The sequence below is a fragment of the Cynoglossus semilaevis genome, chromosome 14, assembly GCF_000523025.1.
Source record: "Cynoglossus semilaevis isolate Cse_v1.0 chromosome 14, Cse_v1.0, whole genome shotgun sequence".
Lineage (NCBI taxonomy): Eukaryota > Metazoa > Chordata > Actinopteri > Pleuronectiformes > Cynoglossidae > Cynoglossus > Cynoglossus semilaevis.
Window position 1 is genome coordinate 16,057,519 of NC_024320.1, and position 26,604 is coordinate 16,084,122.

General features: G+C 40.6%; 5 protein-coding genes across 8 annotated transcripts; 1 reads left to right on the forward strand and 4 right to left on the reverse strand.

The window, feature by feature from the left end:
• Positions 1–15: 15 nt before the first annotated feature.
• Positions 16–3,163, forward strand: LOC103389791 (Krueppel homolog 1). Its single transcript, XM_025062437.1, has 2 exons — positions 16–1,315; positions 1,571–3,163. Exons 1-2 carry the CDS (start codon positions 403–405, stop codon positions 2,110–2,112), a joined length of 1,455 nt encoding a protein of 484 aa, XP_024918205.1. The 5' UTR covers positions 16–402; the 3' UTR covers positions 2,113–3,163.
• On the reverse strand, positions 2,470–7,620 carry fbxo3 (F-box protein 3). Of its 2 annotated transcripts, none has more exons than XM_008325425.3 (12): positions 7,475–7,620; positions 6,724–6,813; positions 5,969–6,132; positions 5,611–5,725; positions 5,320–5,524; positions 5,180–5,225; positions 4,580–4,664; positions 4,381–4,503; positions 4,187–4,302; positions 3,986–4,093; positions 3,308–3,390; positions 2,470–3,230 (listed from the first exon to the last, which is right to left on the reverse strand). In XM_008325425.3, the coding sequence occupies exons 1-12, from the start codon at positions 7,585–7,587 to the stop codon at positions 3,069–3,071; spliced, it is 1,410 nt and encodes a 469-aa protein (XP_008323647.1). In that variant the 5' UTR covers positions 7,588–7,620; the 3' UTR covers positions 2,470–3,068. The 2 variants fall into 2 exon arrangements, with proteins under 2 accessions (XP_008323647.1, XP_024918208.1); XM_025062440.1 differs by having other exon boundaries at positions 3,089–3,230; positions 3,308–3,425.
• Positions 7,621–8,281: 661 nt separating this feature from the next.
• On the reverse strand, positions 8,282–10,019 carry LOC103389792 (mid1-interacting protein 1-B-like). Of its 2 annotated transcripts, none has more exons than XM_008325365.3 (2): positions 9,690–10,019; positions 8,282–8,881 (listed from the first exon to the last, which is right to left on the reverse strand). In XM_008325365.3, exon 2 carries the CDS (start codon positions 8,766–8,768, stop codon positions 8,370–8,372), a length of 399 nt encoding a protein of 132 aa, XP_008323587.1. In that variant the 5' UTR covers positions 8,769–8,881; positions 9,690–10,019; the 3' UTR covers positions 8,282–8,369. The 2 variants fall into 2 exon arrangements, with proteins under 2 accessions (XP_008323587.1, XP_008323586.1); XM_008325364.3 differs by having other exon boundaries at positions 8,282–8,886.
• Positions 10,020–10,148: 129 nt separating this feature from the next.
• LOC103389794 (tetraspanin-7-like) lies at positions 10,149–14,095 on the reverse strand. Of its 2 annotated transcripts, none has more exons than XM_017038403.2 (8): positions 12,924–14,095; positions 12,109–12,297; positions 11,772–11,846; positions 11,598–11,693; positions 11,065–11,220; positions 10,895–10,978; positions 10,540–10,602; positions 10,149–10,464 (listed from the first exon to the last, which is right to left on the reverse strand). In XM_017038403.2, the coding sequence occupies exons 1-8, from the start codon at positions 13,002–13,004 to the stop codon at positions 10,459–10,461; spliced, it is 750 nt and encodes a 249-aa protein (XP_016893892.1). In that variant the 5' UTR covers positions 13,005–14,095; the 3' UTR covers positions 10,149–10,458. The 2 variants fall into 2 exon arrangements, with proteins under 2 accessions (XP_016893892.1, XP_008323588.1); XM_008325366.3 differs by having other exon boundaries at positions 10,533–10,602.
• A 51-nt stretch (positions 14,096–14,146) lies between these two features.
• Positions 14,147–25,977, reverse strand: xdh (xanthine dehydrogenase). The gene is made up of 35 exons (XM_008325367.3): positions 25,824–25,977; positions 25,219–25,276; positions 24,331–24,427; positions 23,477–23,585; positions 22,941–23,067; positions 22,754–22,815; positions 22,364–22,447; positions 22,203–22,283; positions 21,832–21,976; positions 21,455–21,547; positions 21,220–21,371; positions 21,039–21,132; positions 20,806–20,915; positions 20,538–20,722; positions 20,286–20,448; positions 20,017–20,106; positions 19,762–19,931; positions 19,429–19,555; positions 19,231–19,350; positions 19,047–19,143; positions 18,684–18,808; positions 18,381–18,514; positions 18,213–18,300; positions 17,998–18,084; positions 17,513–17,704; positions 16,968–17,113; positions 16,794–16,875; positions 16,610–16,705; positions 16,327–16,530; positions 16,200–16,252; positions 16,013–16,127; positions 15,857–15,922; positions 15,055–15,243; positions 14,802–14,969; positions 14,147–14,665 (listed from the first exon to the last, which is right to left on the reverse strand). The coding sequence occupies exons 1-35, from the start codon at positions 25,902–25,904 to the stop codon at positions 14,615–14,617; spliced, it is 4,041 nt and encodes a 1,346-aa protein (XP_008323589.1). The 5' UTR covers positions 25,905–25,977; the 3' UTR covers positions 14,147–14,614.
• Positions 25,978–26,604: the final 627 nt, after the last annotated feature.

Here is a 26,604-nt window from a genome sequence, read left to right on the forward strand (position 1 = left end):
TTTTTAGCATGTTAGCTCTGGCAAGTGATCGTCCTTAGATCAGCATCCGAATCGTAAATGTTTACTGTTAGCATTACACAAATATAATCCTTTGTTGTGTAGTGTGTTATGATGAATATGACAGGTATTAAACAATTGCGCAGTATGTAATTTCTATGGGTTTATTCAAATATTTCGAAAACAATGAAGTATTTCTATTTAGCGAATAGTTGCAGATCGAGGAAGACCCGAACATGATTTTAATCTAGCTTAAGGTATTTTGAATACCTACAATCCGTCTTTACATTCTTCCTTTGAAGTATTAAATTACAAAGAAAAAATAAGTTTTCGCCTTATAAATAAGATAATGAATTTCTTGATTATAAAAAAAGTGATCAAAAGTGTGTATTTTCCAGGGTGTCGATGTCCGTCACCGTACACAGCCGCAGTGAGGTGGGCAGTGGCGTGGCAACACACATGCTGTGTCAGCTTTGTGGCCACCTTTCCCGAAGCCACGCCCACCAACTGTCCCACGTGGCTGCGACTCACCCCGCCTCACTGGACGGCGTGATGTTTGGTAGACTGGGAAACATCCTGATCTACCAGAGCACAGCCAAACTGTTTCACTGTGCTCAGTGTTTCTACACCTGCAGAGACTTCACCAAACTGTACAGTCACATCATCTCAATCCACTGTGAGGCCCAGACCCAGGAGGGAAGAACAGTAGCCCGGGGGGAGGGGGGCAAGACGGCTGGAGGGGAGGAAGAAGAGGGGAAAATGGTGGTAAAAAGTAAAGAGAAGGACATGAAAAGTGAGGGCAAAAATGAGGTGATTGAGAACAAGAATAGGACAGAAAAGAAAACGCCGGATGATGTTGACCAGGAGGTGATTGTAGAGAAAAGTGAGGAGGAAGAACAAATGGTCAGAGAAAGTAAGGAGACAAGTGCTGTGAAAATAAAGGTTGAGGAAGGAGACTTGAATGAAAACAGCGGTGCACCCCACAGACTGGACGAGGACAAACCTGACATTGGGGCAGGCGACTGTGTTCTGACGTTTGATGGCATCTTCTACCACTGCCTCATCTGTGGGTTCAGGAACAAGATGAAAGTCCTGGGCCTGAACCACGTGGTGAAGAAGCATAACGTCCCCCGAGGTTATGCCGGCAAAGCCATCAGGAGAGAAGATCACAGCAGGGAGGACATCGAAGATCTGGTTGTGGTCGCTGGTCTTAGCAAAGACCTCCTTAAGGAGGAGAAAGCAGCCACAGCAAAGGTGGTGCGCTTCACCTCCAACCGCTACGAGTGTCTCATCTGTGGCTGGAAGACGAAACTCAAAGGTACCGGCTATAAAACTGAATATTGTGAACCTTTCACTTTCTTATACAGAATCTCATAGAGAACATCAGTGACTTTATCTCCCAGAGACACTGCAGATGCTTGTCCTCTGCTGCCATATGTGGCCATTTTGTGTCACTAAGATGCATCTGAAGGAGTGTCACTGATTTTGTCTACCAACCTTTGTACAGAAAAACAATGATTTCAAGAACTTTTGTTGTTCATTGTTATCAGATCTTCTGATCTTTTTTTCATAGGTTTTGCAATCAGCCATGTAGTCCGCAACCACGACGTGGAGCGCCCCTACAGCTGCCAGCACTGCAGCCGCAGCTTCTTCGTTCCCAGTCGTCTGCAGCAGCACATTAGGGCCGCACATCCACCTGGGCGCTACGCATGTCCCTTCTGCTGCTTTAAGACCAACTTCATGGGGGGATTTAGAAGACACTGCAGTCGCTGCAATGCCCGAGATTTGGAGGAGGGAGAGGAGGAGGAAGAGGAGCAGGAGGAGACAGCCGCAGGTGTTGAAGCGGAAGATGAGGAGAAGATGGCGACCAGAGGCGGGAGGAAACGACAGAGGACAGCCAGGATTATAAAGCAGGAAGAGGAGGATCAGGAGGAAAGAGCTCAGGATGGAAAGGCAGAGGAAGAGGAGGAAAATAAAGAGGAGTGGATGCAGCCAAGACGGACCAGGAAAACACCTAAGAAGGAAGAGGAGAAAAATGGAGTGGAGTGGATGGAGTCGAGACGGACCAGGAAAACACCAAAGACTGTCAGGGTCATGGATAAAGAGGACAAATGAAAACTAACAGAAGTGAAACCACAACATTGTCCTGTATCTGAGTCTCGTCAAAGTTCTAGATTGATCTGGGTTTTGAACTTAGTTAGGGTTCAGATCAAGGACCTGGTCCCAAGATCACATCTCATGTGTCCTAGTGTTTATGATCCTCAGTCAGATCTTATAGTTGGATGAAAAATATACCAAATGTTATTTTAGGTAATGAACACTGGACAGCACTATTTCACTGTTAACACTACTGCAGGAGTCACCTGATCTGTGGTCTCACTACTTTTAAACTTTAACTTTATATTTATAGTGAAGATATTTCAGTGATTATTATTTTTTTAAGGATTGGAAAAATTATGAACTTTTACATTATTTTTTTTCAAATAAAGTTGTTTTTTTTAATAATCAGTTTCAATGTGACATATGAGTGTTTTATATAGATGATGTTAGAATTGACCATTTCCCATTTATTTACCTAAAACCCATAGAAAAACCAATAACATCAGGAGATGGCATCCTTATCCACGCTATAAGCAAAAGAAAAAAGTGCTTTCCCTTCAAAATAACATTTCACTGAGCTCATAGACCTGTTCCCAACATAGAGACTGGATTATTGTATGAGGTATCAATATAAATATGGTTGTGAAAAGGTTCCACTTAATGAGAGATCCTTATTAACGTGATAGCGGACATCTTGAGTTGGAACCAAGAATCTGCTGATGGATATTTTGGATGGATTACTGATCAGTTGCTGCAGTGGATAAGATTCAGGGAGAAAAAAGTAAGTCGTAGCATTACCTCGCTCCTTGATTGTTGTGTCTAAAGTAAAATCACTGTCTTAACGACAGTCAATTGTGTTTTCCAAACATTGGCCATGTGGTCCGTATGTTTATAGAAACTAGTAAAAAAAAATTCTATCTGGTCGGAGATACATCCCTGGAATTCTCTGCTGCTGGTTTCACAGTCTGAGATCAGATGCGCCGTGGACACCAAGCTCCCTCAAACGCTGCCATGTTGATTCCTCTGACATCACCATTGGTGTCATCGTCATTGCCATCGTCTCCATCAAAGAAGTCGTCGTCATTGTCACTATGATTGTGGTTTGGGGGCTTGGCAGTGGGTGGGGATTTGTGCTGCAGACACCAGCACAGATTATTATGACATGACTCATCAATAGTGACACTGACCTGATTTCTGTGAAGTCAGTTACCATTCTTAGGTTGGGTTCTCTGAAGGGTGGACAAACCATATGGAAGCGTGGAATCGCAACTTGAAACACTTCCTGTTTGTTTGCTGACAGGAACAAACAACAGGAAAACCTGTGAGACCTTCAAAATAAAAGCATTGTGTATACGCATAACTACCCATCCATTTTTATATATGACTAATCTAAATTTGTTAATATGGAAAAATGTCAGGGGAAATTTACTGAAATATAACTCAAGATTTTGACATTTGAATCTTGACGTTGGTCTGTAGATAACACGATAACATATTCACTCACTGAATTCAGTGAGTCCTACAGTCTACAGTCCCACAAAATCCTGTTGTGTCAACCAGCTTGTCAGCAGTAGACTTACTAACTGCCCTGCGCTCAGTGAGGCTGGTCTGAGGTAAACCATCTAACCTGAATGTGAAACCTTGAAAAAACAAAAGTGATAAAATGGTTTCTTAAGCTGAGTTGCTGTAATGAATAAAAACCCATTCCCATAAGGTGTGTACATGACATGCGTATTAACTGTGTATATGAGAGCCATGACAAGTGGATGGTCAGCTGAATTATTGCATATACAGTGTGCCTCATTCTGACCACAATTCTTGTTTGGTCATTCTCATTCTGACCACAATTCTTGTTTGGTTCTTTTCATGGTGTGCTGTGAACACTAACCGAGCCTGTGAAAGGTGTAGTAACCCTCCATGAACTCTGAGGGGGTGGAGAAGGTGGTGCAGCTGGCGTATTCGTGAATCTTTCCAGGTGTCATGACAGGAAACTCTCCTACATAGGGAGACATCATGTCAGCAAATCACCTCAGGCAGTGAGAGTGAGGGTTTAAGGTGTGTGGGGGAGGGGACCGACAGGGCAGCGTACCAACGACTCCAGGTCCCTGAACCTCTTCCACGTTGCCATCAGATGTTGTGATTTTCCAGTAGCGGCTGTCGAGCTGACAGGCTGCGTCAGGTGAAGCGCTGCTCGACATCTCAATCCTTGGAGGAGTCACGGGATTACAAGAGAGGACTGAAGCGATGAAAACTCATGCAACAAATGGTCAAAAGGTCACTCACCTGATTCGGTATGTGAAGAAAAAGTGGGGTGGATGGACAGAGGAAAGTTCTGGCAAAAAGGAGGTGGAGACCGAGACAGTGATGTCACCCGTGGTTGCCACACAACCTTTTTCGTGCACGTACCTGCAGAGGGGTCAGACAGATGTGAGGTAACAGTTACCAAAATCTGAGAGTTGTCTTGTACTGTGAATTGTGCTACCTGAAGATCTGGTCTCTGATGATTGGATATTCTCCTGTGACCACATTGTGGACGTAGGTGGTGAACCAATCTAAGAAACAGGAACCTAAACACAAACACAAAGTCCATGAGCTGACTACTCTGAAACAATGTGATGACATTACAGATGATGAGTTGATCATCACAACAGTTGATCTCACTGTGGTTACTTCCTGTTAACAGAAGAACGGAGGAGTTACAATGATTACTACTTCGCGCTGCACCTAATAGTAACTTTTATTACTCACTTCTGAATGACAGTTCGTCAAACAAACAGGCTGTTTTAGAAAATATATTTTTATAAATAAGACGTTACACAGTCTATTTTACCTAATCATACTTTTAAAAAGTGCAAAGAAATCCCCAAGTTGCTTTCTAAAATCTAAAAGCTTTCTCCAATTTAAAATCTTAACATACTCCCTAGTTACTTGTAAAAATATCCCTTAATTTGGAACATTTCAAAATAGAAAAACCTGCAGGTAGGCAGCCATAAACACTATTTCGGAAAATTATTTTTAAATAAAATACATCCAACAAAAAAACTGTAGTTGATCAGACTGATAACCATTTAAATGAACTGACCAGTGATGAACATGTCAATGGCAGCAGGGTCTTGGGCTGTCTGGTCCTGACACACAAACACAAACACACAGACCAAGTGAGACGTACAGCTCTCTGCAGATCTGTTACAGTGACTGACAGGGGTTGTTGTCTGTGCATACAGGACAGGGGTAGAAACTCTCAAACTGCTGTCGCCCTTCCTCAGGCTCCAGAGCCAGGTACTGACTGAGGCCAGTGTGGAAACAGAAGGTCAAAGGCAGACAACGTCTCATTCCTCTCCTCTGCTGGAAACCTCCTGCTGCTGTCTCCACATCTAGAAGAACCTCAGAGCGGTAGTGGTTAGAGAGGGACATGCTACCCATCAGTCTGAGAACACAAACACACATGAATTAATAACAAGAAGGACCAGAGCAAGGGATAGGGAAGGAAGGAGTGAGGGAAGTCCGACTCACCCTGGAATCACCAGCTTCTGTCCATTGTGGATCCTGTAGGAGCAGCGATAGTCATCTGGAAGCTTACAGCCGATCTGTGCCTCCATGTTGTTCAGCTCCTGTTCTGTGGCTCCATCTGCAAACAAACAAACAAACACATGTTTGATTTAATCAATTCAATTTAATTAAATGTAATTTGAACAATGTCTAGCAAAATAGTACCTATGGCTAATGTTAGTTTTGACTCAGGGCTAACATAGATGTCTTTGACTGGCTTAGGTTTTAGGCTCATGCAACATGTAAATTACCACTAAGCTAACTTTAAAAAAAAAAGCTTAAAGAAAAACAGGCCTAAGAGTCAGATCTACTGTGTACGGACCTTTGAGCGATGCGATAATGCGTGGACATCTCTGCTGCAGGAAGCTCTTTAGCTCCTCCCATGCTTTCTTTAGACTGCCGTAGTACTGGATGTATCGACCCAGGTCCTTGTAGTACTGTTGAAACAAACAGTACCAGGACGTACCACCGTGCAGGCGCTCAGCACTGAGTAGAAATACAAATAAGGCAACACGAACACACAAACAAAAGTCAATAGAAAAAAAGAGTAACTTTTTTTATCTTTAAAGAATTGGTTTGTTTTCAATCATATTATAATATACGTGTGGGTTTTTTTATGACTGAAATTAAAGTTCAAGTCTTAATCTTAAAAGAAAGAAAACTTTTATGTTTTTCTTTAATCAAGATTGTTTTATAAACAAAACAGATTTTAAATTTTTAATTTAAAAAAGCTTTTAACATAGTCAGTTATATAAATTATATATAAACTCTATTATTATTCTTAATTAATAACAACAGTGTGACAAACAGTTCCATCAAGGAATTACAAATATTTAATTAAGATATCAATTATTGTTCATACATTAAAAACAGTATTAATGCACTAAACAACTATTTGAGATTTATTAAATGTATAAATGATCAGTCCAATAGTTGAATATTAGATTTATTTATAATTAAGATTTTTTAATGTCACACTTGTCCATAAATTATCATTTTTTATAATCATTTGTGTCAAAAAAAAAAGTAAAATAAAAACCAGGAAGTCTTAACACACAGGTGAATGGATGGACTCACTCTGTGAAGAGCCAATGTTTACAGCACAGCCTCTTCCACAGCAGGTTGTGTTTAGAAAGTTCGTTCAGTCTCCGGCACACAAAACTGCAGCTGCAACCACAACAAAAACGATGTGGGGCGTGAAATACTGAAGTGAAAGACCAATGACAGGAAGAACACAGCACTGTCTGACTGACGAAACACTTGCCCTATTAAAGCTAAAACTGAAACAAAAAAACAAAAACAAAACGGTAGCCAAAAGAGTAAAAAAAGGGCAAAAAATTAAACGTTAAACAATAGTAGATAATAGTAGATTTTTTTTCAAGTTAGACGAAAAACAAACTCTGATATTGTTTTATAGTGTTTTTAGTTTTTGGTACAATACTAATAGAACGAAAATGCAACATCCAACGTGATAAAAAAAGACTGATCAGTCAGAATACAATTTGAAAAACTGAAACGAGTAAATTATGAAAAGCTTCCATGTAAGCTCAGAACTACCGTCAACTGCTAAACTAAGATTCACAAAAGCGGCATATGTTCGCGCCTACAACCTAACCTAAAATAGAAACTTTACTATTTATTGTAAATAAAGCGATATCAAACTCGTTGGTGTCATGGTATGAAACTTAAACTCTTTAGTTCAAATATTTTTCTCTGTTGTTGTTAGCAGCCTCAGCTGTTTTTCGAATGTGAACACTGTATCTGTTTGTCGCTTGTTTAACGCAGACAGGTTTGGAAGAATATTCTAATCTCGATTCTGGATTCTTACTGGATTAGGTCTCTGTAGTCCAGGAATGAAAAGATGTGCAACAACGGATCTGAAGGTAGCAGATCGACTCGTAACTCTGAGCTAGGTGCTGCTAACGCCGTCTCCGCCGCCATCTTCAACTTCAGGCTTCCTGTTGTTGCTCCTTCTATTGTGGGTGTTTCACTGGGGCTGCTGATCACAGCGACCTCTAGTGCACTTACAACATTTTATGCGATTCAGATCTGAATTGAAAACATTTTTGCCAGTATAAACAATACATTACCAAATTAAATGTATTATATTTTCATACATTTGATCATGATTTTTCAACATGCACAACTCCCTCAGTGAGTATTTTACAGCTTGTTTGATGTGATGTGCATCATCAGTGTGTATCTAATCGCACTCACAGATAACTCATTTTTAATTGTTTTCACCTACTCTTCTATCTTTAAACGTTTTAACTTTAGGATTCTGTACACTATAGGATTCTGTTAAAAAAAAAACTTCTGCACTCCAAAATCTTTTTGTCAACTATTTAGTATACATTTAGTAATAAAAACATAAAGGTATTAGCTTTTTTAATTATACTTTTCTGGTCTTTTTATTTATGTGCTTGACAATAAATCAATGACTGCTTGTTTTGATATTTTGTAAATAATTAATTATTTTGTTGTTATTTCTTAGTGTAAGGTTTTGTTTTGTTTGTTTTTATTTACCACTTTAAGTTAATTATTTATTTATTTTGGTTTCACTTTACTTTCATCTTTCCCAACCGTACTTCATGTTATTAATTCCTCATCGTTGATAAAAACCAAGGCTCATTTATTTTATGTATAAATTATTTTTTATTTATTTAGTCCAAACAAAATCAAAACATTCTTGACAAACTTTGCAGGTTTTCAAACCTTGTACATTAGTTCCTGCAGCCAATCTCCTCCTTGTAGCGCGTTGTTAGCGTGTTAGCTCTGAGTGTCAGCTTTGACAGAACAGTAGAGAGTCCATTCAAGTGGAAATGGAACAGTTTCTCCAGATCCTGATCTTCCTCTTCATCCATCCTGCACCCAGGCTCTTTGTCTTGCCCATTGTCGCCCTGAGCAACACCCCTCTCCATGTTGTCACGGATAGATTTAAGCAGCACAAATGAGCCGTACATGTCTTGCTGAATGTCCTCATCCCCCCCGTGGTCCACAGGAACATCTCTCAGTAAAGTTGGTACCAGAACAGTCCGATCCATGTCGTCAATGGCGCCAATGAAGCGGGACATGGCACCGAAGAGAGACTTCTTCTGGGTGAGGGATTCAGTCACCTGCATCACTGGACTAACTTAGATACACTAATGCTTTGTGAAGGATTAAGGTCTAGGATAAATTCTTAAGGAGGTCCTGACCCGACAGCACTGCAACTGCTGTCTGACTCTGCTGAAGACTGCTCTACAGGTTTCACACAAAGAAAACACCATAATTAGTTGTTAGCACATGTCTGTTGGCTCTTATGATTTATACAGGCTAAAGGTGGATAAATAAAATAAAAACTCCTTCAGAGCTCCTCCTTTGGTAGATAGGACTATTGTGTGCACCACGTACCCAGTATTTAAACAATGAAATACCATTTAAATGATAAATCCACCAAATACAATTACAATTACTCAGTGCAAAATTAATAATTAATAATTTGCCTTGCTGTGTCCGCAACAATAGCTCCGCCCACCTCTATGGTCAACACAGGTCTAACAGACAAATATTTCCTAAAAGCCAAAATACTTTCCTGGAAAGATAAGGATTGGACAAAAATAATAAAACAACAAATATTACAAGTCACCAACTTAAATTGAAAAGACCCCCAAATACTGTAGTTAGATATCAATGCTGGCCGAAAACAACTAAATAATAACAACTCAAACAAATTTACAAAAGACTACGCCATACACAACATTTTAGCTAAACAGCGGAAAGATAACAGGAAGTTAGGGCAAAGTTAAGTAAAATCATACGATGATCAGAGTAAATGAAATTAAACAAATAAAATAGATCTCTTAGCATGTCCTAAAAGAAATACGTCATGTTTTCAACGATGTTGCTTTAGATTGATCGAACCGTTTGTTTTACAACAAACACACCGTTTGGCGTCATGTGTCTCAGTCCACTGTGATTATTCCACCGGGAAATCCCTAGTTTTTCCGAATTTCCTGGTTTATATTTAGCGCGTGATTAAAAGGCCAGATAAGCTTTCTTACCGTAAACAAGCAGTTGTGATGCTCAAAAGCTCGCTGTCAGCTCGCCGGCTATCGTCGTGTGCCGGTGTCAAAGCGGATATTATCCGGCGTCCCGTGTCACCGACGAGGAGCGGGAGGGGGAGATGGAAGGTGTGTTCTTATAACGGCAACAGTTGCCGGAGGGGCCGGGTGTTTCGGTACCAAAGGAGACCGAACCTTCCAATTGAGCCAATCACATCCAGTAAAGAACTATGACGTCACTGCTGTAGAGAAAATCTCAAAAATAATACCACGGACATGTGTTTTGAGGAATTAATAAACAAAACTAAAATCGAAAGCGCTGACGAACAATGTGGAAGTTTCAATATAAAAAATGGCGTAAATCAGAATTATTGTTCAAGCAAGCAGAAATAAGGAATCCACAATATCCGGTCATGTCAAAATAAGAGCAGTCTTTCATCGGAAATAAAAATCACTTCAAAATTTCACGAATAAATAAAATTACAATAAAAAGAACAAAGAAAAAAATGAATGCGATGAAATAAGTTTAAATTAGGGAAAATTGAACATTTAAATTTTGAAACAGTTCAATTAATAATCAACTTTATTTAATTCCAACAATTTAACTCACAGTTGTCAAAATAAAATGATGTTTAGACAAATTTACTTTGGTGTTAAACGTAGTTTGTTCTCATGAGGAATTGTCACATTGTTGCTGCTCAGAGTGGCTGTTGGCTGCATCACGTGACTTCACACTGAAGCTGTTGATTCCGCCTCTGAAGTTTTCATATTATACCTTATTCAAAGAGGAAAGATTAGTCGTGATACAGATTAAAAAAAAAAATTAAAAAATGTTTTTTTTACCTCACACCATTTCGTAGGCATTAGCAATAATGAGTCGAGACAGACAGCAGGCCAGCAACATCCCAATTAGCTTTGAAATAAAACAAATTAGTCAGAAAAAATATTTATACTTGCTAATACTTCAGCAAGAAAAGAGCACAGTGATTCTGTAGACTCCAATAATCAGGGGGAGAGAAATCTATAGTCCAGAGACACAGAAGCTGCTGGTCCACTGCTGGCCTCTGTGGTGATGTCACAAAATAGCAAATATTAAGTCAGTGATTGAGACACCAGTGGATCAACAACTGCTGTGTCTCTATGAGCTAAGACCACTCAGTCTATCCATGTACTGTACATCTTTATGGACTTTCTCTATGGTTCACCTGGGAAAAGGCAATTCCAAACGTGACACCTGCAATAATCCCCATGTTCCTCTCGATAAAGGACGTCACCAGCTCATAACAGCCCTGCCAAAAGTCAACAATTCATTTATTCCTATGTTCAATCATTTTACTCTCTTAAATGCCATTTGTACCAATGTCTGTGTGTATACCTGGGAGTAGACTTTGTTGACTGCTCTGCTGGCATCCCTCAAGTCTGCGTCCTTGCAGTCAGACAGAGTGACACAGCAGCTGGAGGGAATTCCAGCGGTAGGAAAGTAAACACTGCTCAACCAGGAAGTGTAATTATACACACCACAGCAGTGCAGCTACAAACACACACATACACACACACACGTGCATAAGAAGAACCACAAAATAGGAACAATACATAGAACAGAATACATTTTCAATAGGAAACAGGAACCATAGACAGTACCAGGAACTTTGTATAAACTAAAGTCTAAAAGCCCCATCTTTATAAAACTAGACCAGACCCAGTTCTGGACTATAAACCACTGGTCTTAACTGTGTTGGAGCAGTTGGATGGATTAGTAACTTTCAAGAACCATTCATAAGCTTATAGAGGGTTCATCGTTCTGCATGTTTCTGGTACAGTCCAATGGACATGAAAGACATGAGAAAGAGAGAGAGAGAGAGAGAGAGAGAGAGAGGGAGAAAGAGATGGTTGTAGTTAGATACTGACCCGGCGTTGGACACCGTCCACTGCTAAACTTCTGTCATCTCTTCCATCATAGTTGGTCACCGCTTCACTATAGGTGCTGAGGAACGTCTCTTTGATCTGCATAGAAAAAATATTTGTGATTTGTTTCGGTTTTTTGTGTTTGTCTGTTTGTTTAGTTTAGGTTTTAACTCTTACCTCGTGGCGAAAGATGAACCCAGAAATTCCTGCGATGAGTTCCGTCATGAAGATGAGAGACAGCGCAGCAGCATACTGAGAAGAACGATTAAAGAGGTGGGAGAAGAAAAGGATAAGATAAGTCAACAGTGATTGGACCAAAAGTGTAAAAGAAAAAAAGAGCAAATAGAGACAAGAGAGAAAGATGAAATGAAGAAGAAAGGAGGAAAGTGAGGAGAAAAAAGGACAAAAAAACGAAGAGGAGAAAGTAGAAATATCATTCAAAGGTGATCAAAGGGGATCACAAGCTTTCACTGAAGTTAAAAAAGAAAAATAGATGGAAATGTTCAAAACAGACCAGTTTTAACATCCAGGGGCGCCCTCTGCAGGTGGCGAAGCAGCCAAACAGACCGAAGAGAACAATGGCAGAGCCCGTTCCAGCAAGAACATATGGAGCATTAGAAGGGGCGCTGGATATTAGCAGCATGTACGGGCTCAACATAAACTTCCACCAGAGGCCGACAGAGAGCAGAACCACGCCTGTCACCTGAGCGGGACGGGAGAGCAGCCAATCATCAAATAACACAACAATCCTGTAGTATTAGGATCTAATTTTTGATTCTGTAGGATTAAGGAGGCTACCGTTAGAAGCAGAAATACCACATTAATGGAAATAGAGCTGCAGTTCTGCAGTGCAACATACACAAAACAAATAATGTGGTCTATTTTTAAACATGGAGAACAATGAGCGCCATTCTTTTATTTCATATATTTATTATTATTTATAAGTTAGCTCATTAATTTTGACACAAACACACACACTACAAATATATCTCCCTGATAATATTAGTGCAGTTTTTGACTCAAAAAACAAGTTTAGAGAAACTGCAGTGAATCAGAAGGACACAGTGTGTCTACATGTTTTTTCATTATCACCCTGGTGTCACATCTTCATTCCTCACTCTCTCCACACATGACCTCTTACCTACACATCATCACCAACTGACCTCTGTGACCTTTGATATCTTCTAAAGAGGGAGTTTAATTGTCAAAAGAAACTTCCTATGTCATTGCTTTGAAACATAACAAAACAAATGTCAAATATATTGTCAAATTAATAAATAAGATTCTAATGGCAAAAAATATTGTATTTAACATATAAGAGTTTCTTACCCAGAAGATAAAGGAGTAGAACATCAGTAGAGTTTTCACACACATCATCACAGGTTTGGTTTCCATTCTCCTGGGAGCCATAATCAGAACCAAGAACCAGAAACAAAATTCAAGACGCAGGACCAGCCCAGATCCAGACACAAAGTCCACTGCCCTGCGTTTGTCTCTCCCTCTATCTCACTTCACATGTGAACCTATGTCCCCTGCAACTGTGAGTAGTTGAGCGCGACCCTGCTGGTTCAAATGGTTACTGCAGGAATTTAACGTCACACATTCCCACCAAAATCTGTAGAAAAAAATCTTAACTGACAGGAACACAGCAGCTGCTGCTTCACTGCTGCCTCCGGTGGTCAGTTGGTACCACTAGGATCAATGGTAGGATCAACAGTGGGTCACATCAACTACTTTACTTAGTGATGTGTAGTTAGCAGTGGATCAACAGCTGCTGCGTGCTGTGAGCTACGGCCACAGTGATTCGGTGTGAGCTCTGTCTTTGTGGCAGCAGACAGGGGTTTGAGGTGGGTGATATGAAAAAGCAACAACAAACCTAATATGGAGCGACGGCCCACCCATGTCTGACCTCAAACCTGATCTGGGTTCAGGAGGATCTGGGATGTGCACTATGCCTGGTTCTTCACACTCTGAGAAAACTCTTCACACTTATGTGGAGTCATGTGGAGATGAGTCTTAGAGCTGATGTCACACATCAGTGTGAAGACTTAGATGTTGGTCTTGGATTGTAGAACATTTGCTGTACAAACTGCTTAATGTCAAAATATCATTTAAAAAAAGGCTTCATTTATCTGACTGGATATTTTATTTTCCATTTTTAGTTAAATTTTGTTTTGTTATCGGTCCAATGTTTATCGTGTAAAGAAAGCTCAAAGTAGATTTGTATTTATTTTGAACATTTACAGTAAATGTTAAGAAAAAACAATAAAAAACTAAGTCAGTTTAATTACTTTATTCATGTTTGGCATATTAAACATTAAATTCAAAGTTTTATCAAATGTGTAATTTATTTAAGTCATTTCAGAAAATGACTTGAAGCAGTGGTTCTCAAACTGTGGCACACGTACCACCAGTGGTACACGAGCGCTCTCTAGTGGTATGCTGGGAAATTTTTCACATTTACCTTTTCAATTGAATAAATCTGAAACATACCATGCACAATTAATACAACATTTAAACATAACCATTTCTAAACATCTCTCCTGTGGTGGAAGCTAACACTGAAGGCCTCTGCTGCTATACTCTGATGTTGGTCATCATGGTGGTACTCAGAGAGATCAATGTTTTCTCAGGTGGTACACAGTAAAAAAAAGTTGGAGAACCACTGTGTTGAGATGAGAGATTAACAGATGAAAGAAACTGAAAACAAACAAAACCATTTACAGGTGCAAAATGTGTTACCCACATTTTATCAAAAATACTTTTCCTGAACAAACCCCACAAAAGTTATGCTGTTTACATATTTTCTTGGTGGGTAGTTAATATATTACTTACTTAGATTTCTATTATTTTTATATATTTTATGTTGAAGAAGAATGTGTTTTATTTGGTATTTGGTTCTCACTGGCTGGATCACTAGATGTTAGCTTCTATTCTATCTAAATGTAGCTGATTAACTACCAGTTGTAAGACCAATGTCCAAATAAAATAAATGGGGACTGGGACCTGGACCTGCAGTCCTAGACCCGCACAGACCAGAGTTTGAAGGAACCAGGTTCTGCTGGTGGACACTGAAACACAAACACAAACAGGATAAAAAGTCACAAACAGAACGACATGTCTCATCCTCGAGGGACTGCAGCATTTATCCTACAGCCTCTCCTGGTAGGTGTGTGTTTTGACCTGTTCAAAATGAAGTATTCATACCATTTTGGTGAATCGATCACTGCAGGCATTGCGAATCCTCTCAGCAGAGGCAGGGCTGTCCAGTCTGAATGGACCTCGAAGGTCAGACTCTGCCCTGGCTGCTGTGACGGCATCTTTGATGGCAAAGAAGTTGGACGATGCTAAGAACAGAGGCGGCTCACCTACTGCCTGTACAAACAACAACAAAAATCAGGTTAGCTCTGGGCTCCTTGTCAGAACTCCACTTGAATGACATCATCAGTGGTGTTGTCACCTTAGAGGCAAAGATGGCTTTGTCATTGGGTGCATTACGCAGCAGCGAGACAGTGAACTCTGTGGGAATGTCACCAAAGGCTGGGATCTTATAGGAACCAGGACCTCGAGTGAGAAGAACACCACGAGGAGAGTAATGGAGTTCCTCTAGGGTGTAGAGACCCAGACCCTGCATAAAGGCCCCCTCTACCTGCAGAGACCGGCAAAACATTTAGGCTATGTAATAATGTTAGAATTGTGATGTTTACGACAATTACTTTGTAACAAATACATTTAAAGGACATTTACAGACATAAAGTTACAGTATATTGGTATTTTCTCTGGGGAGTTCTAACTATTACACTTGAAAGCACAGTGCAAAATATAGAACAAATAATCTACACTTAAAGCTAACATTATTTAGCATAGTAAAAGCCCCACAGCTACTACTACTGTTCTAGTGAGAGAAAATAAACTGGTTAGCATGCTATTGATTAAAAAACATACAATTACAAAGCTAACAATGATTAGCATGATATAAATATTCTGTTTAATTTATTATCCGATAGCTAACGCTGGTTATCATGCAAGCATAACACAACACCCTGTGTTGTGTTATGCACAACACAGCAACTGCTACCATCATGGCACTAATATTAGCCAGCAACGTACGTTTTGATAACGTACTACTGTTATCAAAACATATATTAGAGTGTTCCAGATTTCAAGCATGGTACATGACTCATAAACATACTCATCTTCAAGTAATTCTCCAAAAGCCAAAATCAGTACCAGAAAGTTCTAGGATCTTAACATGAACTCACTTGTCCGATGTCTATGGCAGGGTTCAGACTGTGTCCCACATCCATCACAATGGTGGTGCTCAGGTTCTACACCGTAACAACAGGAGCACTCGTTAGTAAGTGTAGACTAAAACAAGCAGCGGTTCTAAGGTGTAACACAGAGAACCTAACAACAACCTTGTGAGCTCCGGTCAGACAATCAATCTCCACCTCGGAACATGCCACGCCGTAGCTGAAGTAGTGGAACACTCGACCACAGTTCTTATCAAAGTCATACCCAAGGTCTGGTGTCCTAGAGGCAGAGATTTGGATTTAGTAAAACTGGACTAGTGTAAACTGGATTGTGGTACGAGGATGAACTTACTTGTAGAAGCCAGTGGTGCTCAGATTTACTCGGTCAAAATAGGCAGAATGCACCTACAATATAACATTTTTATTAACTTTTAAAGTTGCTTTTGTGAAATTGTAAAACTCTGGGTTCAACAGCTCACCCAGTCCTCCCAGGATCCTTTGGGGTTCCTAGTCTTGTAAGGTTGCAATCGCTCCATCAGGATCTCGCAGGCGTTCTGAACAGCGGCACCATTGAGGTCAGAGGAGGCAGAGGCCGCAGTGGGGCTGGTGTTGGGGACCGTGTTGGTGCTGGTCTCGGAGATGTGGATTTTGGAGCAGGGGATTCCAAGAATTCTAGCAGCAACCTGGAACCACAGGAACCATTCACCTCAAATACCAGATTGATCAGAACTGTTTCAGGATGGAACATTCAACTGTTCATACCTGGACCATCTTGGTGTGGAGACCTTGTCCCATTTCGGTTCCACCATGAGTCAACAATACAGAACCATCGGTGTAGATGTGGACCAGAGCTCCAGCCTGTGGAGTCAACAGTAGAATGAGGCACATTTTCAAAAATTCTAGATTTGATTGAAACTTGGGAACTGGGAGGAGTCCAGTAGCAGACCTGATTCAGGAAGGCCGCGGTGAAACTGATGCCAAACTTTGTGGGCACCATGGCAAGGCCTCGTTTGGTCCATCGGTTCTGTCTGTTCAAACAACAACAAGTGATAGACTGGGAACTTAATGACAAAAAGCACCCATCTTTGGGACTGTCTTCTGTCAGTCCGGGTTTATTTACCTGTTGTAAAGTGTCACAGCAGCACGGCGTTCCTGGTACCCAGACCGGGACAGACACTCGTCCCAGCAGCGATCCAGGTTCACATGGTCAAGGATCTGATTGTAGGGAGTAGACTCCCCTTCTTTATATAAATTTAACCGACGGACCTGGAGAAGACAAACACAGGAACGAAATAGTACCAGATACCAGGAACAATACCAAAAAGCCTTTTAGGAACTAGCACAAGGAACCAATAACAGTACCAGGACATATGTATACCTGAAAGAAGTACAAGGAACTAGTGGCAGTACTTGTGACGTTTTACAATAGGACTAGAGCAAGAGACAAATTTACTCCCAGGACCTTTAACTAGAAACCTGGGGGGAAAAACATACAAGTACTGCACCGGATCGGGAACCTTTCTAGCAGAGAAAGCCAAAAAAGTCTTTCCGTGAGAGCCATACATTATGTATATAATATCATAATAAGTATAATAATTAGTATAATAAGTTGATATAATAAATTGTTTATTATGTCTGTTTCGTGTCTTCAAAAACTCCACATACCTCTTCGCTGTACTTTCCCAAACTCAGAGCAACATCATTGATCCAGTTCTCAGCGACCAGCATTCCTTGTGGTCCCCCGAAGCCTCTGAAGGCCGTGTTGGACGGCAGATTGGTCCGACATAAGAAGCCTCGACCGCGAACGTTAGCAATGCTGTACGCATTCTCCATGTGAAACAGTGCACGTTCCATGACCTGGAACCATTCAGAAGGTAATTAGAGTTGTCCTCTGTGTTAGAGTGGATTTAAAACGACTGACAGTCAGGGTGTAGAGGCTGGATGTTAACACAGTAAACTGAGAGGATAATTCTCCGGACAAGGAGGGACAGAAATAGCTTCATGGTTGCACAAATAAAGGTAAATGTTGGCAAAGAATTAAAAATAGTAAAACAATGCTCCAACAACAGCTTACTGGAAAAAAGATACACAATTTAAATGTAAATCATTCATTTGGGGTATTTAAATGTTAGCACTGGATTGTTACTCACAGACAGAGAGAGGTCCAAGGAGTTCCCAGCATTACTGTAGTAGGACACATCCAGAGCCACCACTTTACCACTGTTTAGGAAACCAACCTGAGAAGAAGACGAAAAGGATGAAGTAGACGAAGACGACGTGGACAACAAAAAGGAGAAGTAAATGAAGACTGTCCACAACCAAGAAACAAACAAAGACCATGAGATGAAGATGACCACAACATTACCTTGTATTTTCCATAGAAAGGATGTCGTCCTCCTGTGATAAGCATGTCCTCGTCTCTGTCCAACATACACCTGACCGGTCTCTTCAACCTAGGACATAAATGTGTTTATGAAGATTAAAGTCCAAAAAGTGCAGAAACAACTGTGTTTACGTTTTTCTTCTGTCATACTTGTTAGCCGCCACAGCGACCACAGTTGACAAGATCGTCGTCCGGCTCTCTTCCCCCCCAAAGCCGCCGCCCATCCTCTTCACCCGTACCACTACCCTGTTGGCGGGCACACCCAGGACCTTTGCTACAGTACTCTAAGACAGAAACACAAAAGTTAGCAATTTACACAACAATGACAACATAGCCTTAGGGTGTACCAGCAATTGTTTTTTAACATTGTTAGTAGCATTACAGTACCAGAGCAATCACCTTACCGATAACCATGGACACTTCATTGTGTCCATGGTTCTATCATAACTATACCTGTGTTTTAGTTGCAGACTGTGTGGATGCGAAAATTTCCATTTCTCCATCTTCTCCTCGTGGAACAGCCAGAGTGACGTTTGTCTCCAGGTAAAAATGTTCCTGACCTCCCATGTGCATCTCCCCTGAGGATCAGACGATCATTCATCAGCATGTGATGGTTCAGCCTAACAGAAGTAACTTCAACACGAAGAAATTTGAACAGTAAGAAAACGAAATTAAGACAAAACATTTGAAGTGAAGGGTCAGCAGAAGCAGATGTGGAGATGACATTAGGAGAAAGAAAAGAAGGCACAAGAAGGTAGATAAAAAGGAAGAGGGAAAAATGGAACTGAAGAAAGTTTAAAGAGAGTTGACGTGAACCTTCCAAAATGTGATCAGCCTGTTTAAATCCCTTCAATAAGTCTCCTCTCTGGAGGGTTCTGATTGGCTGATAGAAGGACTGGGCAGTAATGGCCTCCTGCCAATCAAAAACATTTATTTAATCTTTAATTAAACTTCGTTGTAAACTTTGATGTTGGGGGGGGGGGGGGTCATGTGACCTTACCTGGATGGTCACAATAGGTTCCAGTTCCTGGTACTGGATCTTGATGGCCTTGACTGCTCTTTGAGCATGGAGCTGGGTGTCGGCAACGACAGCTCCGATGATGTGACCCACACATGTGACCTATAGCATAACAGGGCAGCCTTAGCTAACCTTCCACGTTCACCTGGTTTGTTGATTTAACAGAAGAAAGGGACTCACATGAGTGTGCGCGAGGACCGTCTCATCGTACTCCACCACTCCGGTGACATTACAGCCTGGAATATCCTCGGCAAAAACACAGCAGACCACACCAGGACAACTCTCTGCTGCCGACTTATCAATGGAGCTATTGATGAAAAGTTAACCACTGTGTTAGAACAAGGTTTCTGATTTACTTTAATTATCATATATTATATGTATATATATAAATATATATATATAGGAAATCCCTTCTTATTTTTAACATTAAAAATAACAGTGACTTTTGTGACTTTTCCTCAGATCTAAAACAAGAGTGTGTGGTGTTTTTACAGGTGAGTGGGCGGGGCTTACAGGATGCGAGCGTTAGCCTTGCTGCTTGTGACAAGGGCCAAGTAGAGCTCATTCTCATAGAGTGGCACATCGTCGCAGTAAACGGCCTCTCCTGTGGCCTGCTTCATGGCCGACAGGTGCATCAGAGGACGGCCCACCACGTCATCCTGGTCCTGACCCTTCGGCACTCCCTGCAGAACAGTCACACCAGTCTCTTATTTATTCAATAAAACAATGTGTGAAAAAGAGTTCACTTCAGCACCATGTGAGCTGCACCTGGTAGATCTGGACACTAGAGGGCATCGGTTGATGGAACATGTCTGTTGCACTCAGACAGTCAGAGGGAACCTCGTCCACAGACACTCCCTGACAATGACAATGGGCAAACAAGTTGGTAAAGGGAAAACGTTGATGACGTCATGACTGTTGGAAAATGGCTTCAGATTATATTAATAAACATATATGTGACTTTAGGATACAAGAAAATTTAGGTAAATTTAAGATTATTCTGGGTTAAATAGTGGACTATTTTTGTGTGACATCACCTGCTGATGGAGCTTCTGCAACGTGTTTAGGTAAAACTTGTAGAAGAGGCTGAGAGCCAGAGTTCTGCGGTACGTCACCATACCACCAGGGGCTGAAGGGTCAAGAGTCATCTCCTCAGCCAGTGAGGAGCAAGCCTCCTGCAAAAGCTCCGCCTCCCAGCGCCTGGATGACATTACATTTTCATTCACGCAAAACACCATTACCAAGGTTAGCATTAATCAGAAGAGGTTAGCTAGCATAAGGATAATCACCTTCCCAGCAGACTGTTAGCTGTTTTTGTGGCTAAAATGGTGGTTGCTGCCATACCACCGTAGCTCAGCCTCAAGTCCTGAACCACATTAGTTCCTGGACTAAAGGTTACGCTCATGCATGCCGTGACGATACTGATGTCGTCCTCTCGACGTGGCGACTGTTTGAATGCGGAGACAAACTGGGTCTAAGGAAGAAAGACAGCAGTGGAGATATCAGAGTCAGCACTGGAACTCTTTCTGTGACAGCGGCTGCTGTGAGACACTGTACCTTCTGGCTGAATGGGATCAGAATGGAAACCAGAACTTCCTGTGGACGCACCACAGTCTTCCTGTAACTGGGGAAAAAACCATCATCCATTTGGACCACACGACTGCCATCTGTTGAAGAAACACAGCATCACATAGTTCATGCTTAGCTAATGTGATCAAATTAGACACAAATATCTAAATGTTTGCCATGAGGCAACTAAAAATGATTGTCAAATTAGCCAAGAGCCATACCTTTGTCCATGAGAGTGAGTTGACAGCCTGCTGCCATGAAAACAGGATTCAGGTCTGAGATGGGACTTGCCGTCATGATGTTTCCTCCGACACACTGAAATCAGTGGAGCAGTTAATACACCGTGAATTTCCCTGGAAGTCCAGTATTCTTCGTGAAACTCTATCAGGATTCATGACTTACCGCGACGTTCCTGATCTGCTGTCCTGCGAACCATCGCAGCTGCTCCAGAATGGCAAGGAAGACCTGTGTGTGTTCAGGTGGATGTTTGTCCACTGCCTGCTGCAGCACCGCCCCCATGTGACTGAGTGTGCAGGCTGCACCAAACACAATGCCTGTGGGAACCAATCACAAAGCAGGTTTGTATTGGGCGCTCTGTTGTTGTAATTATGTCGTGGAGCGTCACGTGACCACTCACCACTTTCACTGTGAGTCACTGAATTCAGTTCAGGAACATGTGATGGCGCCAAAATCACTGGATACAGCATGTTTTTGAACTTCACCTCTATACCTGCACAAACCAGAGAGTAAAAGATGTTAGCACACTTAGCTCAGAGGCTAACAACAGTCTGAAAGCACAGCAGAATTGGCTAAAACTGGCAAAAGAACAAACTTTGAAATTGCAAAATCCACAGATTAATTAAAGGTTAAGTTTAGCCAAAAACACAGATGAACATTAGCTAAGAAGTAGCTTAATGACTTAAAGAATAGCAAATGCTTAGCAAAAGCAAAAATATGTTGAAAATAGGACACTAGACAATTACTTTACATAGCCAAAAGTGAGTCCAGACTTACCCACTTCTGTGTTTCCTACAACCACTCGAGCTTCAGGATGTTTCCATTTCATCTGAAGAAACTGGTCCAGACTGTGAGGCTGAAGCCAAACTGAACGCTCCCCACGAAACAGTAGAGTTCCAGAGGACTGGGACTTACTGAGAGACTGGTGAGGGGAGGAGAAGAGAGAGAACTGTATTTCCCTGCCACAATAAAACACTAGATTTGTCTGTATGCAGACGACACCATGAATAATATGACAGACGGCCAAAATTTAGGACATGATTCTTTTCTTGCTACTATTTCTTAAACTGAGGAACTTGGTTAAAAAAAACTCCTGTGATGACTTTTCTATAATATTAATGAGAATATATATATATATATATATATACCACTAGTTCTGGAGGAAATATCACTTCCTGCGTTGGATCCAAGGGTGCAAACTCTCCAGCATTGAATAAAGATGTGGATTCCTGCACAAAAACATTCACAATCAAAAACATCTGAAATGAATACTGTTGAAAATAACCCAGATTGTCAGAGTTGGACTTACGTTGGTATCTTCCTCTACCCCGTTACCTCCGTTCTTGCAGCAGCCATTTTGCCGCCCTTTACCCCCACAGCAGCCTGCCCCCTCCTGATGGAGGTGGTAATACATCAGGCAACTTCATCAATGAAAATATATTTTTCAATGCTTTAAATTTTTAAATCTTCTACATTATTACTTTTCTCTAAGCTGTCGCAGTTTTTTTAATCTTTAGCTGTTTTTAGGTGGACTAACTTATTTTTAAGACAAGCTTTCGGCAAACAATTAACTGCAGTATGTCAGGGCTGATGCTAGGGTGTTTAGCAAGGTTTTGCTATTCCAGAGCTATGTATGTTTACCTGTGACTACGTGTGCTATGGTTTTAGGCTAACTTATGATTGAAGTTTTTTGTCTCACCACAGTAAAGGTCTTGTACGCCTCCAGAATTGGTCTGTAGCCAGTGCATCGACACAAGTTTCCTATAAACAAACCAAAAGCAAACAAACTGACATGCTACACATCCTCTTATCTCTTTAAATGCAGGTCACATGACAAGGAGTTCACTTTCCTTCCTTTCCTTCCTTCCTTCCTAACACAGTTTTACCTTGAAAGGCCTCCTCTACATCTGACATCTTTGGAATGACGTTGTTCCTCAGTAGAGCGTACATCGACATGACAATCCCTGGGGTACAGAACCCACACTGAGAACCATGAGCTTTGGCGATTCTCTCCTGAAACCAAAACAGGAAGTGGTTTTATCCAGACTGGAACAAATTGAATGCGATCAAAACATGGTTTTACTTTGACAGTATTCTCTGTTACCTGTAGACAGTGTGGTTTAACCAAAATAGAGAGTATCTTTTTATAGAGAAGCAGAACACGTTTCCTTTCTCTCTGAGGAAGTAATTTTAGCCTATCTCAACAAAATAATGGTTTACCCAATCAGATCCTGGACAGGATACATGTGATTTAACTTGGAGCTGGTGTGACTCCTTTCACAGGTTTTAAGGTTTCTTTGACAGGAAAAACATTTACTTTTATGTATTTTTTCAAACGAAGAAAGTTGAGTAAATACACCAAGACAGGAAGTAGATGTATCTAAACAGGTAGTAAATTTACCCAAATATGAAGTATATTTACCTGGACAGGATGTAGTTTACGGGCCACACTGCCAATTCCTTCCACAGTGGTGACTGCAACCAGGTGCAGGGAACAGATCGGTGCCAGACAAGCATTGATGGCATAGTGTCTGTGAGCGACGCTAAGGACTTTAGCACCAGTTGGTTCAGTTGTTAGTCATGTTCACAAGCTTTTATTAAGCTTATTAAGCTTGCTGTATATCTTTTTCAGCTTTTATTGGTACACGCCTTCAGCTCTTTTTAATTTGTTAAACCCACAGCTTATTTAGCCCAATTGTTAGCTAGCTTTTAAAGACTTACCTATTTCTTAGCTAATGTAGATAATGTACAGTGATCGTTTCCTTATCTGTCTTTCCTTATTTTTATTTTATTAATTTAACATTGTTTTTGTTTTTTGTTTTTTTAAGAAAAGCTTTGTTTGAACTAAACCAAAGTGTCAAAGGTCAGTATGAAATGTTAAAAAAGAATCTGATGTTTTTATCAAATAAAAATAAGGAAAGACAGATGAGAAATAAGGAAAGACAGTTTTTATCTTAGCTAAAACAAACATCATTCCTTGCTTAAGTAGTTTCAGTATATTTTAAATTTACCTGTTACTTGTTTTGGTTTTTCTAAACATTTGTTGAAAATGTGTCGGTATTATTTTTTACTAAATAATAATATTTTTATATTACAGTGGTTTTTAATCTTCAGATAGATAGATAGATGTACTTTGTTGATCCCAGGCTGGGAAATTGCAGATGTTTTGATAAAGTTTTGATTTTTGTCTGTTTAATATTATTAGACTGACAGTTATTTGAATCACCTGTCTAGATATCTCTCAGCCAACCTTTTGTTCAAACAGAGTGAGGATACTGGAGCTGTCCTGTCAGTTTGTGGTATTGAGACAGCATGACCGTACAGGCTCCACAGCCTCCTTCAGCACATCCCAGTTTGGTTCCTGTTAATCCCACTGGAAAAAAAAAACGTGGTTCAGTACACACTGTGACCTGTACTGACTGACCGACACAAATCCATTGACATGTGGATATTAAACAGTATTTATTTTATTTAAAAATCCCAATACAGCTTCATAGGTACATGAAGACTGCATGGCTTTTATTTTGAAGGCAGTTATTTTGGGGTGTTTTCCTAATTTGATGTCTGTCTGGTCAGTGCTGTGACAAACCTTTACTCAAATGTGTCAGCAAATGTGTTGAACTAATTTCCCACATGACTGTGAAAAGGAGTTAGTCATTCTGGGAGGGAAGTGAGTCAGATATTGTGCTGTTGGACTAATACGGTCAGAGAAAAAGGGATCCAAAAAGTGCAACTGTGTCCCCCTCCTGGAGAACCCTGACAAGACAGACTGCCACCGCAGAGACTTGGATCTTCAGCTGGGCAGAACTACACGTGCTTTATATCCCATAATTATTCACACACACACACACACACTGCTGGAGCTTAAAAATCTGAGTTTGTGTATTGGGTAATACATTTGCACAATCGTTTGGGACATTTTTCCATCTTAATATTTCCATTAAATAAAACAGGTGTGTATCAGCTGCTGTTTGTCTCTCTGTTCCTGTAATGTACTGATTAGAAACTCTATGAGTCAAGTTCAGTGAAAAAGAAAAAAAACTGAATCCTAACGATATGATATGGAAGTCACACCCACTTAATGATCGGTTAAAACAGCTGCAACTGTGTGTGTGTGTGTGTGTGTGTGTGTCTACGAGTGTGTGTTTCTGTGTGTTGCCCTACATTTCCTCCTCAGATAGGTCAGCAGTGTCATCTCTGGATCGGCATTTTGCTCCACAATCTGACATAAAGCAAAAGAAAACACACAGACACAGTCAAATATGTTTTGACAATAAATCCAACTTTTCAAATCTGTTCTTCTGTATGGATTTCCGAGGTTCTCCTGTTTCTGACCTTTAGCTGCTTCCATGCGCCTGTAGGAGCATCAACCAATGGTGTGTTCTAACATGGTTAGCAGTTTGCCTCTGGTTAACTGTTCAGTATGATTGTATGATTATGACTGAGTTCTTAAAAACACATTTTATTAGCGATTAGCCGTTAACACATGCAAACCACCGCTAAAGAAATTATTTTTATTTTTATTCAGTAATTGTGTTTACGTGTGACTATTTCACTTTTTTTACTTCATCATTCACCATCATTTTTAAACAACATAAAAAATGTACTTTGATATTGATGTTAATATTCACATGACCATTTTTTAAATGAAATAATAAACCAATTTTAAAAAAAATGTCATGTGATCGTCACAGCAACATCACTGGTTATATTCACATACAAAAACTGTAATTTAAAGCAAACTGTCAAGATTTTTTTTTTTTTTTTACCTTTTTGCCGTTGACAAAAAAGACCAGAGGATCGGAGTTGGACCTGGAACAGGTCTCTGATTCAGCTTCGGTCCCGTTCATGTCGGTGCTGAGTCTACTTTCCAGGTTCTGCAACTTGATTGATCCTTCCTAGGCTTCAAGGTTTGTCTTTACAGGGGGGAGGCCAAAGGGCTGGGAGGAGGTGTGGCCTGGACAATGGCCCCTCCCCCTCCACAGCCATAGAACAGAGCAGAACCTGATCAGATGAGTCCAGGTTCTGGACTTTCACTAAAGAACTGATAAATCTTCCATATTCTGTTAACCTGACTTTTTGGTGGTTTTATTAATAAGGTTTGATTCATTCTCTCGTCTGATATCTCTCTATTCTGCTCTCTCTCTCTTTTCTCTAAAAAATCAAGTGAATTTTATGATCATGACCTTTGACCGCTTATCAGTCTAGTAATTCACAGAAGGGGGTCAAAGGTCAGAAAAGTGTGTAAAAAAACAACATACCTGTGATAGCATCTAAGATGATGTTACGTGAACGTTTCTTAGTAAAAAACAACAACAAACACGTTTGGATTTTCAGGTTTGTTCAGGATCAAACACTGTCCCTTCAGGGAAGCTACGTCATGTGACTTTGTTAATCCCAATGTGTGTCAACACACAAGGGACCATAAAAGTGCGTTCATGACCCCTCACAGTAGGCAAGTTAATCACTAATCACTACGATGAATGTGACCAGCAGCTGCCGACGTGGTCGCCTCATTGTCTTCACAGTCATTTAAACACTCTCTACAGA